The following is a 17145-nucleotide window of genomic DNA, read 5'->3' as shown; positions in this document are numbered from 1 at the left end:
CCCAAAACCAGGCTGGGACCTACCATGTGTGAACTTCAGAACTGGTTCAGTGTTTATTTCCTCCCATTGAACGAAACAAAAGCTGTTTTTTTTTTGCTCGTTGGATCTAATTCAAATTCTAGAAAGTCAGCGGACGTCCCAATTTTCTTTGCTGACATCCAGAGGTTCAAATGCCCGGAGCCAACACATTCTCAGATGTGGCTTCGCTGCTTTGTTTAACAGCACTGTTAAAACCATTCATTTGATTGGAGCTATCTTAACGTTGAATGGGTGGACCATTTGGAAGTTCAGGAATGATAATACCCTACTGTACAATAAGATGACGCAATCCTGTATTAGTACGCAATTGCATTACGTAATAAAACGGTGAAAAGCGGCCATTATAGCGCATGTCCCCCATGTTTTGATGAAATGGTTGGACCCAGAAAATATCAAATTAATGACGTAAAAATAGTTATTTTAAAATATAAAGTTATTTTAATCATGCTGGGTATATTTTTAGGTAAACATAAATTAGTTGTTGTACAAAATTAGTTTTATAAATCATGTTTAATGTCAGAAAGGAAGTGGGCCTTTCAATAATAGTAAAAACGTCATTTCATTCAGCTATTTGTATCTTGTGTTAGAGGGTATGGCTTGTAAACTTGAAAGACCATGTGACCCTTCCAGAACTTCGCGTGTTACTACGGAGCGCATGAGCCGGTCTGAGGCCGAGGCAAGGGAGGGTTGAATGGCACGTGGTCCATATTAGCCGTATTTGTAAAGCACATTTTAAATATGTCGGCACTTCTCAGATCAGCAAAGTTCTTGCGCTTGTTCAGTGGATTTGCTCGAAATTTCACTGCTGGGTCTGTCAGAAATGACGCGGATAATTTTCTGGGCAACCACAAGACCCAATGGCAAGGGATTGATACAAGGTGAGGGACAACTGCGTGACGTCTCACGTCTGCTTATATGGGTTACATGAATCGCCTATATTGTATGATATTGAAAATTCTTTTTATAATATGTATGGTATTCCATTGTAAGCTTGTTCTAGGAGTTACCAAGAATGGCATGACAGACTGAAAAAGGAATAATTTGGCACTGAGTGTGCTCAGTGTAACTGCAAAATTATTGCAACAAGTTTGGTGCATAGTGCTATTTATCTGAGGGCACATGGATTGGTGCATTGTGACAAGCAGTCTCATCAGTAGACAGTGTTTCAAGGAATTGTGATGTTGTGAAAGTAATTCATGAAAAGTATACTGCAAACATCTTCAAATAAAGACACATGAAAAATTCAGCACAATTTGGGTTGGCCTATGTACAGCACACAGAAACACGAAGTTTAGTGTATTGATCTTGTGTAGATATCTGGTGCTGTGGTTGGATTTTTACAGACTGGCCTTTAGATAGTTTGCATGCCTTCTCCAAGTAGTTCACCTCATCATCTAGAGGAACATAAATCAACACCATGAGCACCCTATGCATCAGATACAAGCAGCTAGCATGAGCACAATTGGGCTGCTTTTACATAGAGTAATAGTAGTGTAATTCTTTATTCTTACTCCAAATAGGCCTATGTGATAAATTTCATGTGGTAAAAAAGCTGGATAAGTTGCCAAGCACATATAGCATGATACAGCTGACATCCTGGCTAGCTGATATATTTTTCAGTACTGTAAGTCTCATGTTCATAATGAGGTGGGGATGGCCTGTGGGGATGCTAATTAAGCATATGATGTACATGCCAAGATGGTGCATCATTCAGACATCCCTGTCTGCCTGTAGAATTCCCACAGGCAGACATGTGCCTGGATCCCAAGGGTGGATCCAGGATCCCCTAGTCTTCTATGTTGATAGTATGATGGGCTTACCAAAATATTTAGTAAAATCATTCATGCTAGCACATTATAGCTGCTGACATGGTACTATGCTAAGGACTGGAGGTAAAGGTATGTGAAGGGTTGATAATGTTTATTATCCTCACTCAAGATGCTGAAAAATGTGATTGTGAATAGTCCCTTCCATGTACCACAGAATAAGTGATTTAATTTGTTCTTAATTTGTAGTTTGCTCTGATGTCAAACCATCCCTGGGTGACCAGAGACTACATGATTTGAGTGTGAGCATTCCATTAAGAGAATTGTAAGGTTATATTATATACATCACATTGTGCATAACTGACATATATTTTGGATTTTGCAAGTGAAGTGGCTGGCTGATGATCAAAGCTGTGATGGATATGATGGCTAGGAGGTTGGGGATGTGGATGGATAGGTTTGCTGACCATTTGGAAAATATTAAAGGCTGTGATGGTACATGGAAAGAAATGTGGCAAAGTGATGTTGAGTCTCTCCCCCCCCCCCCCCCAGCTCTCCATTGCTGTATAATTCCCCTTAACCATGGCCATGGCCCTTGACCAAAGTCAGAATGTGAAACCAAGCATGTATACACTTGGACCTTCCAAATCTTTCAGACAGTGTTCTCTCTGGCTAGGACATGGTCACATGCTCTGCATGCTGCTGCTACAGTGGATTGCCATCTCACTGATCTGCACTGCTGTGTGTTCCAGGACACTGTCAACACAGCCCTCGGCGGCGGCGCTGCAGCTGGATGGCAGCAGCGGCCTGCAGACGCTGGAGAAGGCGCTGCAGAAGCTGGACCTGGACATCCGGCGCACAGGCCGCATCACGCACAGGGACGTCGAGGAGAATCTACGAGGAGGTCAAGGTCACAGGTGCGAGGCACGCGCCGCCGACTGCTCTGCTAACAGCTTGGCTGTTATCACCCCACTGGTGGCTGGTGGAGTGTCAGGGCTCGAAATCGTGGAGCTAGTGGAGCTGGTGGGGTGTCAGTGCTACTTTCACCTTGTAGACACAAACTAGGCGTTTTTCGGCCACGCTGCGGAATACTTTGTAGCGACGTCCGGCGACGTCGGATGATATTTGACACCTTGATGAATTGACGAATGTCTTGTTTTTAATCTTCAGTATGATTCTTGCAACACTTCATAGTGTATGCATGTAGACCAGTTGTTTTTGTGTGATATTACTGCATGTGGTCCCCTGTGACTGGTACCAGCACCATCTATGTCCTCGATGTACCGCCCCGCGCCCCCACACAGCATGCTGCTGCCACACCTCTCTGACGACGCGTCCGTACACGCCCTTCTCCTGCTGCAGGCGCCATCAGCAGCTCACAGAGCCTGCTGCTGATCCGATGCTGCGGTAACCTGGTGGCCGAGGAGCTGCCCGAGCAGCGGACTCATCTGGCGCAGAACATATGGCAGACGCTGCAGTCCATAGGTCAGTGGGCCGGCTACCGGCGCTCGGCTCGGCGGCCAGGACAGGTGGCTCCTGGGTGTGGTGCCGGAGAATCTTATGTAAACTCATGCTGTTTGTAAAATAATTCAGTACAGGAATTTTGCAGTCTTGTGTCATAAAAATGATGAGTTTTAATGTCAGTGATGTTTTCATGGTTTCTTGGTAATGGTAGATGATTTTCAGTTGTGAATATATTTTTTGGCGCGGGCATGTCAGTTGTTCTGAACTTTGAACTGTGAACTGTGTCTGCTGTGACGGACACTCGTACGAGAATTGGGAGTGGTTTTGTCGAGGGTCACGCCCCAGGGTTGTGCCTGCCTGTTGTCCAGGCGTCCCCATGGACATATCGCACTACAACGCCCTGCTGCGGGTGTACCTGGAGAACGAGCACCCGTTCTCGCCCACCGACTTCCTCTCCTACCTGAAGGCACAGGGCATCGAGCCGAACCGGGTCACCTACCAGCGCCTCATCTCCAGGTCAGTGGCCGGCTGTCGGGCGGGAGACAGCCAGCGGCGGGCCAGCAGAGACGAATGGGAACGAGTGTGTAACGGATGTGTTAACGAATGTTAGGGACGAATGTGTTCGTGTGCTGCCCGTTTGGAGCTGGGCAGTTGAAAAAGACAGTTGAGTCGGATAGACAGTTGGACAGGATGGATATATACACAGATACAATCACTCACTCACGCACTTGCTCACTCGCATATCAGGATATCACCTGTGTGGTTATAATGTGTCTCGTTCGTTTCAGGTTTTGCCTGCTGGGTGACATCGAGGGAGCCACCCGAATTCTGGAGCACATGAAGGAAAACGGCCTGGGCATCAACGAGCACGTCTTCAACTCGCTGGTGGTGGGCCACGCGCGGGCAAAGTGAGTCGTTCGCTTTCCTGCCCACTGCTGACAGACCTTGGTGCTCCTTGTAGCAACGGTGTGGCCGGCGCCGCCGCCTCTGCACACAGTCGTGTTTCAGCCGCTGCCTGCGGCGGTGGCGCCGCGCTCGTGCCCGTATCCGAGTCGTTGGGCCGGGCGAATGGCGCGTGTGCGGCGGCGGCGTGACAGGCACACGCGCAGCACTCGGCGGCAGATGCTCGGCCGGTGCAGCCCACTGGGTGGGGCGGGGGGTGACGCGTCCGGCGGCTCCGCTCCGGCCGCCCTGTCCGAACCCGGTGACGGCGGGCCGTGTCGCCGGCGGCCGTCCTGCTCGCGCCGTGTTACCGGCGGCTTCATGGTGTGACGTATGTGACGGGTCCAGGCGGGGCGCGGGGTGCTGAGGTGTGACGGGTCCAGGCGGGGTGCTGGGAGAGAGGGAAGCAACGGTCGATGGCGTTGACTTCATTGTCGGATTGCCATATGTGTCGGGTCATATGTTTGAGGCTTTCTTAACAGCAGCACTATAATTTGTATCTTAGCACTGTCGCACATTTTTCACACAATTTCATTTTTTCACATCACTGTAAATAGCAGAACACGTGACCGAGCGGTCCAGCTGGAGTCAGTGTCGGCCATGGTTTGTGTGGCGCGCGGTACGTGCCCCGTCTCACCAGCACCGCGCGCCGTGCCCGCCAGTGACCTGGAGTCGGCTCAGTCGATGGTGGCCATGATGAAGCGGGCGCACCTGGAGCCGTCGGCCGAGACGTTTCCGCCACCTGGCGTGTGCGCACGCGCAGCGCGGCGACGTGGCCGGCGTGCGGCAGACGCTGGAGCAGGCCGAGCGCGAGGAGGTGCAGCTGTACGACCGCGACCTGCTCGAGGTCGCCTACTAGTCCTCACCGTGTCCGGACACAAGCAGCATCTGGACGAGGTCGGCTAGCGGCCGCCGGTCGTGTGCTGGACGTGCGATGAGGAGGCTTTGCTGTGGGGCCTGGTCAGATTGATTCCGCCAGTGCATTCTCAGTAACGTTTCAGGGGAAGCGTGGGGACTTTTCTGTGCTGTTGTGGCTTCGTGTTTGTGCGAGTTGGATGAAGCGCTGATCCGTAACATTTCTTTTAAGACCATCGCCAGTGTGTGCGGTCCGTGCCGCCGACTGTTCACCAGGCCGTGTCGAGCGGCGGCCGGCGGGCAGTAACCCCTCGGCCCCACCCCTGGCAGGTGCTCTCCGGTCTGAAGAAGTCGCCCGGCTTCAACCAGGAGGCGGTGACGGTGATCCTGCGCCTGGTGAACGCCGGCCACGAGGACGTGGCGTTCAGCATCCTGCGTGGCATGGTGCCGCCGGAGCCGGCCTCTGGCGAGCCGCCCGGCGTCGGCAGCTTCTTCATCCGGCAGATGGTGCGCGCGCGCCGGGTGAGTGCCGCCGCCGCGCGTGAAGAGTAGGGGCGGGGTGAAGGAACGTCGGCCGGCCCGCGGCGGCGGAACTCGTCGATGGCCGTGGAAGCTGGCAGGAAGACGGCCTCGGACCTCCTCCGGATGTTGTCGGGTGATTGGTGTTGGCGGTCAGCCTCCGGGCCGCCAGCCTGGTATGCAGCTGCGTGCCACGGACGCTCCGTCCTCCCCACCGCTGGCGCTCCGTCTTCCCCACCGTTGACGCTCCGTCTTGCCCGCCGCTGACGCTCTGTCTTCCCCACCGTTGGCGCTCCGTCTTCCCCACCGTTGACGCTCCGGCTCCCCCACCGCTGACGCTCTGGCTGTCCCGCCTCTGACGCTCCGGCTCCCCCGCCTCTGGCGCTCCGGCTCCCCGCCGTTGACGCTCCGCCTTCCTCGCCGCTGACGCTCCGTCTTTCCCACCGCCAGCCGCCGGAGGTGATCCTGCACTACTGCACGCAACTGCGCGAGTCGGAGATGAACCAGAAGGCGGTGCTGGTGGCTCTGCACAAGGCGCTGGAGCTGGGAGAACTGGTCACCGCCCAGCACCTGCTGCGCGCCCTGCCCGAGCACGGTTTCGCCCTCCGGCCGCACTACTTCTGGCCGCTGATCATCGCCGCCAGACGCAGCGGCTCGCTGCCAGGTGCGAACGGGCGGCTCGCCGGGCCGGAGGGACGGTGGACGCGCGGCACGACCCGAGAGCTGGATGAACAGGCGACTGCAGTGTGTGGAAATGCATGCTGCAAGGTGATGGTGACGGTCGCAGCGAACCAGCCTCGTGTATGCGTAAGGGTCTTTGTTCCATACGGCATGCACCAGGATTGAAGAAAGCGATGGTCTTTGTGGAGAATACGGTTGACTAGCTGGGTGGCCAGTGTGGATGGTTGCGTGGCCAAGCTTATGACCGACTTCAGCTATCGGGCGTGCCTGGTCAACTGACGGAGTCACCGGCTTACTGGACTTAACATGCGACCTCCCGCAGTTACAGTCAGCGAGGTAATTTGATTTCACCTCGTATGTACATGGCGAGGACTGAGTTGGTGTTGTCGCCGTTTGGAGGCGAGCGTGATTGTCCTCACATCGCCCACGGATGTGAGCGCGCCCGTACGCCCGAGTGATGCGCGCCGGCTGACACCTCGCCGCTGCCGCCCGCAGATCTGATGGGCGTGATGCGTCTGATGCACGACCTGGGCTGCGCGGTGACGATAGAGACGCTGTCGGAGCAGGTGCTGCCCGGCCTGGACGCCACCTTCTCCTGGGACAAGGTGCTGTACGAGCTGAACACGGCCGGCGTGCGGTACGCGCTGGCGGCTCCGGCGCTCGTGCGGCACCTGCTGCAGTCCGATCAGCTGCAGCTGGCCACGGCCGTGGCTGACAGGTGAGGCGGCGCCGAGCGCGGGCCTCGGCCGCAGCACCTTGGCTGCTGCTGTCGGGCGTTATTTGTTCTGCTCGTTAAGCATGTTGTTTCGGACCAGTTGGCGATGGGGAGGGGGCGGGGAAGGGGAAGGGCAGACACCAGTTAGTCTGAGATGGCCACACTGGCAAGACTGCTGAATTGAGGTCGACTTTCAGATGTAAGTCGCGCTGCGTGCTGCTTGCTCCGCCGATGGAACGCCGTCTCTTTGCTATGCTCCGCCACACTGCCCGCTCGCTTGACCTTACCCCGACCCTCGTCGGTCGCCAAGCCCCAGCCGCTCCCATCAGATCTGACCGCCCTCTGGCCGACAGGTACGCGGTGCTGTACAGCCCGTCGGTGCTGCGTCGCCCGCTGGCGGCCGTGTACGCGCGCGGCCGCGACCCGGCCGTGGTGCAGTTGCTGCACCACATGCGCCAGGCCTCGGCCGACCTGAACGTGGCACCGACGGATGTGACGGACGCCTTCCTGACCGAGCTGATGCCGCTGCTGCGGGCGGAGCGCGCGTCCGCTACCGAGGCCCTGCTCGAGGTCAGCGCCGAGTCCGGGCGGTCCTGGGCGCGGCCGACGGCCTAGCTGGCCGACGTCATTTTCGCCCGGCTGGATTGGTGCCGGCTGGTTATCGCGGTGTCTGTTTCTGTGCGATCTTTGTGCTAATAGGTGCGCCTAGGGTAAAGCGTTCGTGGTGTTGAACATGACCAGATTCCGGAATATTGGGCAAAGGAGGACTATGTGATGGGGAATCCGTGTCTTGTCGACTGTGAACGATGCAGGCTTTATGTAAGGGATCCTGTTGAAAATTGGGAGTCATATAGACTGAACTGACCAATGCGCCGCTCGTGAGCAGGTGCATGATCCACCTCTGTGTAATGTGCCCTCTTTGGTGCGATTACCTTCTGAGGTAACCTCTGTCGGGCCACGCGTAATCCGCTGCTGACAGCCTCCCGCTGGTCCCCATTGCCCACTCGCTTCTGCCGTTCTGCCTGACCCGTGTGTGACCTGTGCTGTGACGGCGGTCCATCCGTCTGCTGAGCCCCGACTGAGTGGCGCCGCCGTGACGTCAGGCGATGCTGGGCCGCGGTCTGGGCGTGAGTGCCGCGTGCGCCGAGACGGTGCAGGCGGCGCTGGCCGACGGCTGCACCGACCGCTGCTGCCAGCTGCTGGACCAGCTGAGCCAGCCGGAGCTGCAGCCGACTGGGCCGCCGACGAGCTTCGCCGACCCCACCAGACCGAGGAGGGTGAGTGCCGAGCTCCTCGCCCCTCGCCCCTCGCCCCTCGCCCCTCTTGTTTTCATGTCTGAAGCTAAGCGAGACTTGAGACGGAAGGCGGATATGTCGGCTTTTCATCGGAGGTGTCAGCCGGACCCGTCCGCGTTAGCAGATGGGCTTCCCAGGAGGGCGGCCTCGCGCGCGCGCGCGCTGTGTAATGCGAGAGGGATGGCTGTCGGGGTAAGCCTACTGGTCGGCCCGAGCTGAGCCGCAGGGGGTCAAGCTGCCACTGTGACGAGTCTGGGGTCGACGGACGCGGCCTGTGCTGTCGGTCCGGTCGGTGACGGGCGCGTCAGGTCACTGGCGGGTGGCTGTGCTGTGCTGTGCTGTGGCCGTGCGCGCCGTCACAAGCGCCGCCCCGCCACCGCCGAACGCTGCCCTGACGCGCGCCGCGCTCCGTCGCCAGACGAACGGCGGCGGCCTGTCGGCGTCGCTGGAGAAGGCGGTGGAGCAGGCGCGCGCCGCCGGCGAGCCGGTGCCGCCGGTGCTGTCCCGGCTGCTGTGGGCGTTGATCCGAGAGAAGCGGCTGGACCGCGCCCTGCAAGTCAAGCAGGTGCGTGACGTGCCGACGGAGGGCCACCGGCCGCCGTGTGAGCAGCCACGGTCGGCCCCGGCGCCGGTCTGCGCTACGTTATGCTGTGGTCACTTTGTTCGTAGCACGCGCATGCGCCATTGCAAACAACGTGTCCGCTTATACGCGATTCCGGTTGTGCTAGAATAAGGGTATGCGAGATAGCAAGATGCGTGTGAGTAATAAGTCACGTCCTGGGCTTGTCCGGAAGTCATTAGCCCGTAGGGCTGGTGCGTCCTGAGGTGATCAGTCGAAGGGTACCGGGCTGGGCGGGTGGTATGGCCGGAGCGGTGCACCGTGTTCGCGTCCCAGCGACGACGGCCGGTGTGGGTGTTCCCACTGACTCGGCGCTGTTTGGACGCTGTCACGCCCGCCCGCAGGAGCTGGTCGCGATGGGGGAGGAGCTGACGCTTGCGCACCTGGGCGGCCTCTGCGACGCGCTGACGGACGCCGAGCGGCTGGAGGAGGCCGAGCAGGCCTACCGCGACATCCTGGAGGCGCGGCCGGACGCGCTCAGTGACAGCCGCGTGCTGCGACTGGCGCGGCTCATGGTGCTGCGAGGTCGACTAGACGGTGAGCGGCGGGCCGCCCTCTCGCTCGGGCTGGGCGGAGCTTGCCGCGGGGCTGGCCGGGGTGTGCTGTAGCATGCCGATGGGGGGGGGGGGGGGGGGCGGGAGGGTCCGGTTGTGGCATGTAACCGTCGGTCGCAAGACGGGGTGTCGGTGTGTTTTCCCCGCTATTTATATAAATATGCGGACCGGTGTGTGTTTGTGTGTCTGTGGTTCTGTGTGTGATCTCAGTCGTAAGAGTTTGTGGTGCATTTACCTCATGAACGCAATAACTTGGCACAAATCAGACCCATATTATGTTCGGTGTGCACATGTGCACCTGCAGGTGCGTTGTTGGGTGCGCACACGCACAGTGACATGCGTATGCTGGCCGGTTCATGGTTTATATGCGTCATAAACGCACCTGGACGTCACAACGTAACCGCCTGCTCGCAGACGCGGTGGCGTTCCTGCAGTCGCAGCCGCGCGCCTCGCCCCAGCAGGCCGGCAGCGAGGCGGCGCGCGGCCTGTTCATGGCCAGCTGGCGGCTGCTGGAGGTGCCGGCCAGCCGTGGCGAGCCGGACACGGTGCGCCGGCTGATGACCGTGCTGCTGGAGGACGGCTACGTCGCCGAGCTCAAGCGGCCCCTGCTCGCCATGCCGGTCAAGGCCTACCTCGCCAAGTGAGCGGTCCGCGGCGGCCCCTCGCGGCGCTTCGCCGCTGGATGGGGAGCTGAGCAGCTGGGGCAGGGGAATGGGGGGGTCAAACGCGTCGTGGGCGAATTCCTCCCCCCCCCCCCCCCCCTCCGCACGATGTTATGCCTGTGTTAATGTCGTGGCGTTTGAATGCGAAGCCTCCTTGGAGACGCGAATAGATGAATGCATTCGCTCGGCGTTCCTATAGCGCAGATGTTGACGTTTGATTTTGAGAACCGATCACCCTGGATGGTCTCTGTAGTGGACCAGGTGCGATTGCGCTGGCGTCGCGCTGCTGAAGCTCGAGCCGAAACCAGGCGGCTCACCGTGCCGGGTCGGCGCCGGCTGGTGTCCGCGCCCATCCACCCGGCTCTCAGACTGACGCGGGCGCGTGCCGCGCCGCAGGGGCGACACGGTCGAGGCGGTGAACGAGCTGGAGCGCGTCTTCAAGGAGCACCGCTTGGTGCCCTGGCGGAGCCAGGTGATGGCCCAGCTGATCAAGGAGGAGAACACGGCACAGTAAGCAGGCCGCGCGCGCGAGATGACGGCGGTTGTTCTGCCGGCTGTGGTGCCGTGCCTTGTCCTGTCTGTGCGCGGCTGCGAGCGACTGGGGTCCCAACGAGACCGGGCCACCGGCCGGCGCACGGGCGGCCACGTGTGTGCGTGTCGGCGTGTGTTGGCCCGAGCTAGTGCGGGCGAGGTGCTGCTGACCTGGCGGTACGCTGCCGCCAGGTCAGACCAGCCGATCGTGTCGACTGGGTATGCCGACCTTTCTGGCCGTGTGCTGACCTCTTGCGGCACCCCCTGGCGCAGACTGCAGCGTCTCATGGACCTCACCATGGAGGCCTACGGTGAGATGGACGCGCTCTATGACCTGGCCTTCAGCTTCATCGAGTGCGGCAAGACTCGCCAGGCTAAGAAGGTGCTGGAGACGCCGGGTCTCAGGTGGGTGGCAGGCGGCAGTCGCTTGGGAGGGCACAGGCGCGTGATGCATGCAAGTCCTCGACATTTGCACAGCAAGTCTTCATTGAGGTTGTCATGTCTTAGTTCACGCAGTGCAGGCAAAGCTCGCAAAAGTGGTTAGTGTCGCCTAAACTGTGCTGATTTCCTCAGTGGGTGATATGTTCGCCCGGGGCAGGCTCCTTTCCTTACCGTGGCAGATGATGCGTGCTGCCGCAAACATGCAGATACGACTTTCTTGTCCGTGTGTGTCCGTTTGCTTGGGCTTCTGGGAGCACCTTAGTCTGAACCAGACATTGGGGTGTTAAGCAAGTCCCGTTTGTTTAAACACAATTTCGTTTTGCTGGAAATGAGGAAGGCCCGTGAAATGCAGTTGATTGATGGCGACCGCTAAACCGTGGGGGGTGAGAGGGAGGGAGGGGGAGAGTCGCGTGTAGTCGGCAGGCATCTGCGCCCGAGCTGCCGCGTCCGGCGAGAGCCGAGCTAACGTCGCCGCTGCCGGCAGGGTGCGCCACCAACGGCTGAACCAGACGTGCGAGCGGTACGCGGAGATGGGCCGGGTGGCCGAGCTGGAGAACCTGGTGTCCGTCACGCGGGACGTGTTCGGCCTGGACCGGCTGCGGCTGTACGGCCACTTGTTGCGCGCGCTGTGCGCCGCCGAGCAGCCGGAGCGCGCGCTGGCGCTGTGGACCCAGCTGCAGGAGGAGGAGCTGGCGCCCACCGACGCCATGCTGCACGAGCTGGCCGCCCTGCTGCGCCGCCACGGCCGGCCGGTGCCGTTCGTCGTACCCGAGCCGCCGCCCGGCCAAGAGGCGGTGCCGGCGCAGGCGCAGGGTCGGCCGCCGCCGGTCCGCCCCGCCTCCCAGCAGGTGAGCGGGTGCGGGTCGAGCCGGACGGCAGCCAGTTTAGGTGGACTGAGAGGTCCGGACTGAGGGTAACGCCAACGTCGGGAGCCATTCCGCGGGATGATAGGACTGCTATGGCTGGCTGTGTAGCGTTTTGCTTTGGCACAATGGTGAGGCACGTTTGCCGTCAATTGTGTGGGTATTTTATTTAGAGGGCGATTTTGAGTTCTGCTAAACAATAAGTGCCGCGCCCCAAGTGCGGGTGTGATGCTATGTTGGTGAATGATGTTTCCGCCGTGCTCCCGAAGAGTTACTGTTCTGTGCTGTGTTCTCAGCTAGTACCGTTACTGACGACCTGCACTGTTTTCAGCCGGCCGCTGCCCGTCCTGCTCCCTCCGCCGCCGCGGCAGCCGCCGCCGAAGCTGCTGTCGAGCCGCCAGCAAACTCCATCAAGAGCAAACTGAAACGGGCCATTAAGTCACAGTCGATCGACGAGGCGCTGGAGCATCGGAAACAGTATGTGTTCTCCCGCCAGGTGCTCCGCTCGTCGCCGCCGCTTTGGCGTAATGGCATGCCACCAAACGTTAATGTATCATCCCCCCCCCCCCCACCCCCCACTGGGGCCACAGGGACTTGAAGGAATAAAGGCTTTCGAACCCCAGAGCGGCCTTGTGGACGAGGGCATTTCAACGGTTTCATTGCGCCATGACCTGCCGATTTTGCCGTGACCTCTCGGAAGCGCACAGTATGCGTCCGAGCCGGGCTCTCGATGGGCGCCTGGCCGCGTGCTGCCGCCGCCGCTCCCACTGGCGCTGACGTTATCCGCCTGCGCCTCCAGGATGGAGTCGGAGGGCGTCGAGCCGGCCATCCACGACCTCTCGCTGCTGGTGGAGCTGCTGGTGCGCGCCGACCGCATGACCGAGGCCGTACAGATCACCACCGACATGCTGGCGCGGGCCACCTTCCCGCAGCCTCGCGTGTTCAAGTTCCTGATGTCGCGCCTGTCGGCCGACGGCGACGTGGAGGGTATCACGGCTATCGGCTCCCAGCTCAAGGACGTGAGTAGGCCGACCTGCTGGCAGCCGGCCACCTCAGGTGGGCGCCGTACTGGACATCTTCGACGCCCATTGCGAAGTGACAGGTGGTTTGACGAAGAGCTGTGTGTGGGAAGTGACAGGTGGTTTGACGAAGAGCTGTATGTCGGCCTTCACTTATAAGTGCGGGGTGTCATTTCGCTGCCGATGTTCGCGCTGGTGGCGGTTAGGCGCGGTGCGAGTGTACCAGATCTGTGTGGCGACCACTGACGAGTGTACCAGCTCCAACCACCGGTTACTGGCCGCCGACCACTGATGACTGACTTCTGACCACTGACTGCTGACCACTGACCGCCACGCCGCCAGGACCTGAAATCGGCCACGTCTTACGACAACCGGCTATGCACGGCGTACCTGAACTCGGGCCGTGGCGAGGAGTACCTCGGCCAGATGGAGGAGGCGTGCCGCCGGCTGCCTGAAGGCGGCGCCGGCTACGTGTTCCCGTCGGGCGGCTTCCTGGGCATGCTGCGCGGCTTACCTCAGCTCTATGACAGATGTGAGCGCCCCGACGGCCGATCCGCTGGCACGCTGGTTGTCCCCCCCCCCCCCCCCCCCCAGTGGGACTGTGATTTAGGCGTGAGGCGTTATGCCGATGAGTTGTAATGCAGTCGTTCCACTTGACGTGGATTAGAGCTGAGGTCGGGCCGGGCTAAGCTCCGCCCGCCGCCGGCACCGCCGCGGCCTCCGGCCGGATCGGCCCTCGGGCAGGCCACCGTCGGAGAGACGACTCGTGACGCCGGGTCACGCCAGTCCTCACTGTGGCATCGGGCCAGATGTCACGGCAGCGGCGCGGGGTGTCATGCCGCCGGCGTGTTGGTCCTCGCCGTAGTGACCTGCACTAGGCTTCGGCGTTCCGTGTCAGCGTTTGCCCGTCCTTGCCGTGTTGACCTCCGCTGGGCTACGGTGTTCCGTGTCAGCGTCTGACTGGCCTTCTTCTCTGGGCCGGCGCCTGCAGGCGTACAGCTGGCCGAGGACTTCGCGCAGCGCGGCGTGCCAGGCGCGGCCAACATGCTCTGGGTCGACCACTTCGTCAACGAGCGGTACGACGAGGCGCAGGGCATCTTCGACAAGTTCCTCCGCGACCAGGACGTGGTGCTGTTCAGGTGCGTGTCCGCCTTTTGTGGTGCCCCAGAGCGAACAGTCACGAACAGTCGGTGCTTTGTTTGTTATCGTTGCAGGTTATGATGGATTTTCTTGAGAAAGCGCAGGAGTAGGTCTGCCCATCTTTTTTACGAAGCTCGCGAAATGACGAGTACTACAAACAGGAGGGTGTCGTATAGAGTGCTGTTCGATCATTCAGTTTTTAGCGGTGCCGTTAAGCTGGCGCCGCATCATTACGCCCTTCCCCCCCCCCCGCCCCCAACTCCGTTCCACGCCTATACCTGTATGAAAACCATGCACACATTGCATTGGAGAGGTGATCTTTATTGACAAAACTGACAAGAAATGCCTGATGTAGTTCGGCCAACACATAGCCCACGTATCAAACGAGCTGAGCTCGTTTGCGGCTGGAATGGCACGTCTCCACGCTGCGGTAGTAAAGCGCCACGTAAACCAACGGTGGACACAGCACAACACGGTGGCGGCAGAGCCATAGTGGAGACGGTTCGGGCCGGCACACGGTCTGCGGGACTGACGCGAGCTGCGCCACTCCCTTGGCAGGGGCGTCATCGAGAAGGCCTCGGAGACGGGCAACCTGGAGATGACCAAGCGGCTGCACGAGATGCTGAAGCCGACGCAGATATCCCGGGGTGCCAAGGCCGTCGTCGTGTCGGCAGTGGTCAACCTCTCACGTAAGTGGCCCTCTCCCCACCCCCGCTAGGTGGCACCAGGGACTCAGTCGTGTCGGCAGTGGTCAACCTCGCACGTAAGTGGCTCGCCCCCTCCCCTCTCCCGCTAGATAGCACCAGGGGCTCAGTCGTGTCGGCAGTGGTCAACTTCGCACGTAAGTGGCCCTCTCCCCACCCCCGCTGGGTGGCACCAGGGGCTCAGTCGTATCGGCAGTGGTCAACCTCTCACGTAAGTGGCCCTCTCCCCACCCCGGCTAGGTGGCACCAGGGGCTCAGTCGTGTCGGCAGTGGTCAACCTCGCACGTAAGTGGCCCTCTCCCCACCCCCCGCTAGGTGGCGCCAGGGGCTCAGTCGCGAGAGCAGGCCGGGCCGGGCCGGGCCGGGTGGCTCGGGCGTGGCGCCGCTGCGGCTCCGGGAGGGGAAGTCATCAAGGCCGGCTGCTGGCGCACCATGATAGGCCTGCAGTGTTTCGCACTGCTGTATTGTGCAGCGTTATTGCCTCAGTGCTGCCGTCCGGACGTCTGCTGTTAATCTGCGAGGCTCGTAACACTGCTCCGAGTCAGGATGATGGGATATCTGTTTTATTATCGTGATTGTCCACGCCATTTGGATCCACTCCCGTGTCACATAAAGTCTGTACTGATTTGTTAGAAGTCCGCTATTTTTGTATGTTTTTGTAATCGCTGTGGTCTGCGTATTACATGTGTGTCACAATGTGCAATGTGTTACAGTGTAATGTAATCATGTGTGTTACAATGTAATGTAATCAGTTGTGTTACAATGGAATGTAATCATGTGTGTTACAATGTATTAACTCCGCTGGCTGTGCGGCGTCATCAAAAACGGCTGTCGTTCAATTCGCGATGCCCCCGCAGTGGACAAGGAGAATGTTGGGGAGACAGTGGCGATGCTGAAGGGGAGCGGCTTCCACGTGGAGGAGCTGAAGCGGACGGTGGCAGAGCGTCTGCGGCACGCGGCGGCCGACCACGGCCTCACGTTGCCGCCGCCGCCGCCGGACGCCGCACCCACGGTAGGTGATCTGGCGCTGGCCGCCACGTCTCTCGTACGTGGGCCGGTTTGAGCAGTGGCGTTACGTCTCAGACCATAGGCCGGAAACAAGCATCGACTACTTCAAGCGTGCAAATTCGGCATGGGATGCCAGTGTGTCCTGATAATGCGTGCGGCGGTGACAACTGATGTCGGTCTGTGCCGCCGGTGACCGACGCCCCGTCTACCGCAGAGCCCCGGGCCCGAGCCGCCGGCCCCGGCCCCGGCCCCGGCGTCCTGAGCACCTGCCAGCGTAGCGTTAGCGTAAGAGTGCTAGAGACAGGGAACGCCATTTGGCCGCGGCGGACACTGGGATGAGCTCTGGGAACCATTTCTCCACGTGTAGCTGGTGGATGATTATGTACGCGACTGCAGCATTGTTTCGGTCATGTGGCATTAGTGCAAGTGGTTTTGCACGTGTTGTACGCAACGCTCAATGCTGTTTGCTGCGTTTTCTCGCTAGTCCTCTGGGTGCGCCAGCAGTGCTTCGCTAACTTTGTTGCGGTAATTTTCGCTGGATGTTGCCCGGTTGTCATTTCCGCACGTGCTGTCTTCCGGTAATGGTTCTCCGAGACATGTCTTGACCTGGTCACCAGCACCGTTGTGCAGTTCTGTGTGGTATGCCCATTTCCAGTGTCCCTGTGTGCCCACTCTCAGGCGGTGTTGCTTGTGGGGCTGGTCGGTGCGTCTGGGCTGTGGAAAGGCATGAAAGAGGAGGGGTCGAGTGCAAGCATTGCCATAGTCACCTTTGGTTGGGAGGGTCGGATACACGTCATGTTCATCGCGGCATCGTGGCTGGTTGCTGCTAGTAGAATGATTGTGAGAAATATATATTACGAAAGGAACGTCAGCTGTTTGTGCTCGTATTTGTCACCAGCTGACGCTCCACATGCGTACGTAGCTATTACGTGTCATTAGTTAGAGATAAAACAGCAGGCCTAAAATAACGAAAAGTGATCAGGGATAAAAGCACATAAACGCATGCACGCATACACAGTATACAACGTATAAACAGACAACCCCATCTCACAAAGAAGGATCCGGCAACGCGCTTACAACTTGTTGAATCCAGTCGTCTAACATCCACAGGTAACTCATGAAGGACATCGCTCGGCATGCAAAACACCGCTGTCCTGCCGCCGTGCGCACCGCCAGGGGGGGGGGGGGGGGCGCAGGTTATGGTCCATGCGGGTAGTTCGGTCACTGGTCTACGTGTCGGCGAATGTTTGAAGCAAACAGGCAAAACCTGCAGGCTCACCTCGTTCACAGGCTTTGTGCGCAGCAATGACAGTTTGTACTTCGCACAT

The 17145-nt window shown here is 59.2% G+C and overlaps 1 protein-coding gene across 1 annotated transcript; it reads left to right on the top strand.

Annotated features, from left to right (window-relative positions):
* Positions 1 to 682: 682 nt before the first annotated feature.
* LOC119092184 (leucine-rich PPR motif-containing protein, mitochondrial-like) lies at positions 683 to 16683 on the top strand. Its single transcript, XM_037215162.1, is given in 27 exon segments — positions 683 to 917; positions 2558 to 2724; positions 3168 to 3290; positions 3638 to 3785; positions 4058 to 4177; positions 4874 to 4952; positions 4954 to 5067; positions 5070 to 5108; positions 5397 to 5588; positions 6036 to 6249; positions 6762 to 6984; positions 7335 to 7551; positions 8085 to 8258; positions 8695 to 8841; positions 9240 to 9432; positions 9864 to 10089; positions 10508 to 10621; positions 10835 to 11047; positions 11568 to 11742; positions 11881 to 11931; positions 12278 to 12423; positions 12746 to 12965; positions 13308 to 13497; positions 13957 to 14104; positions 14664 to 14794; positions 15667 to 15821; positions 16032 to 16683. Coding segments are annotated over 27 exon segments (4107 nt in total). The 5' UTR covers positions 683 to 777; the 3' UTR covers positions 16080 to 16683.
* The last annotated feature ends 462 nt before the right edge of the window (positions 16684 to 17145 follow it).

Source organism: Pollicipes pollicipes, unplaced genomic scaffold (assembly GCF_011947565.3).
Source record: "Pollicipes pollicipes isolate AB1234 unplaced genomic scaffold, Ppol_2.1 Scaffold_3447;HRSCAF=4054_pilon_pilon_pilon, whole genome shotgun sequence".
NCBI lineage: Eukaryota > Metazoa > Arthropoda > Thecostraca > Pollicipedomorpha > Pollicipedidae > Pollicipes > Pollicipes pollicipes.
Note: the sequence above shows the minus strand (reverse complement) of the source record. Positions and strands in the feature narration are given on the sequence as shown.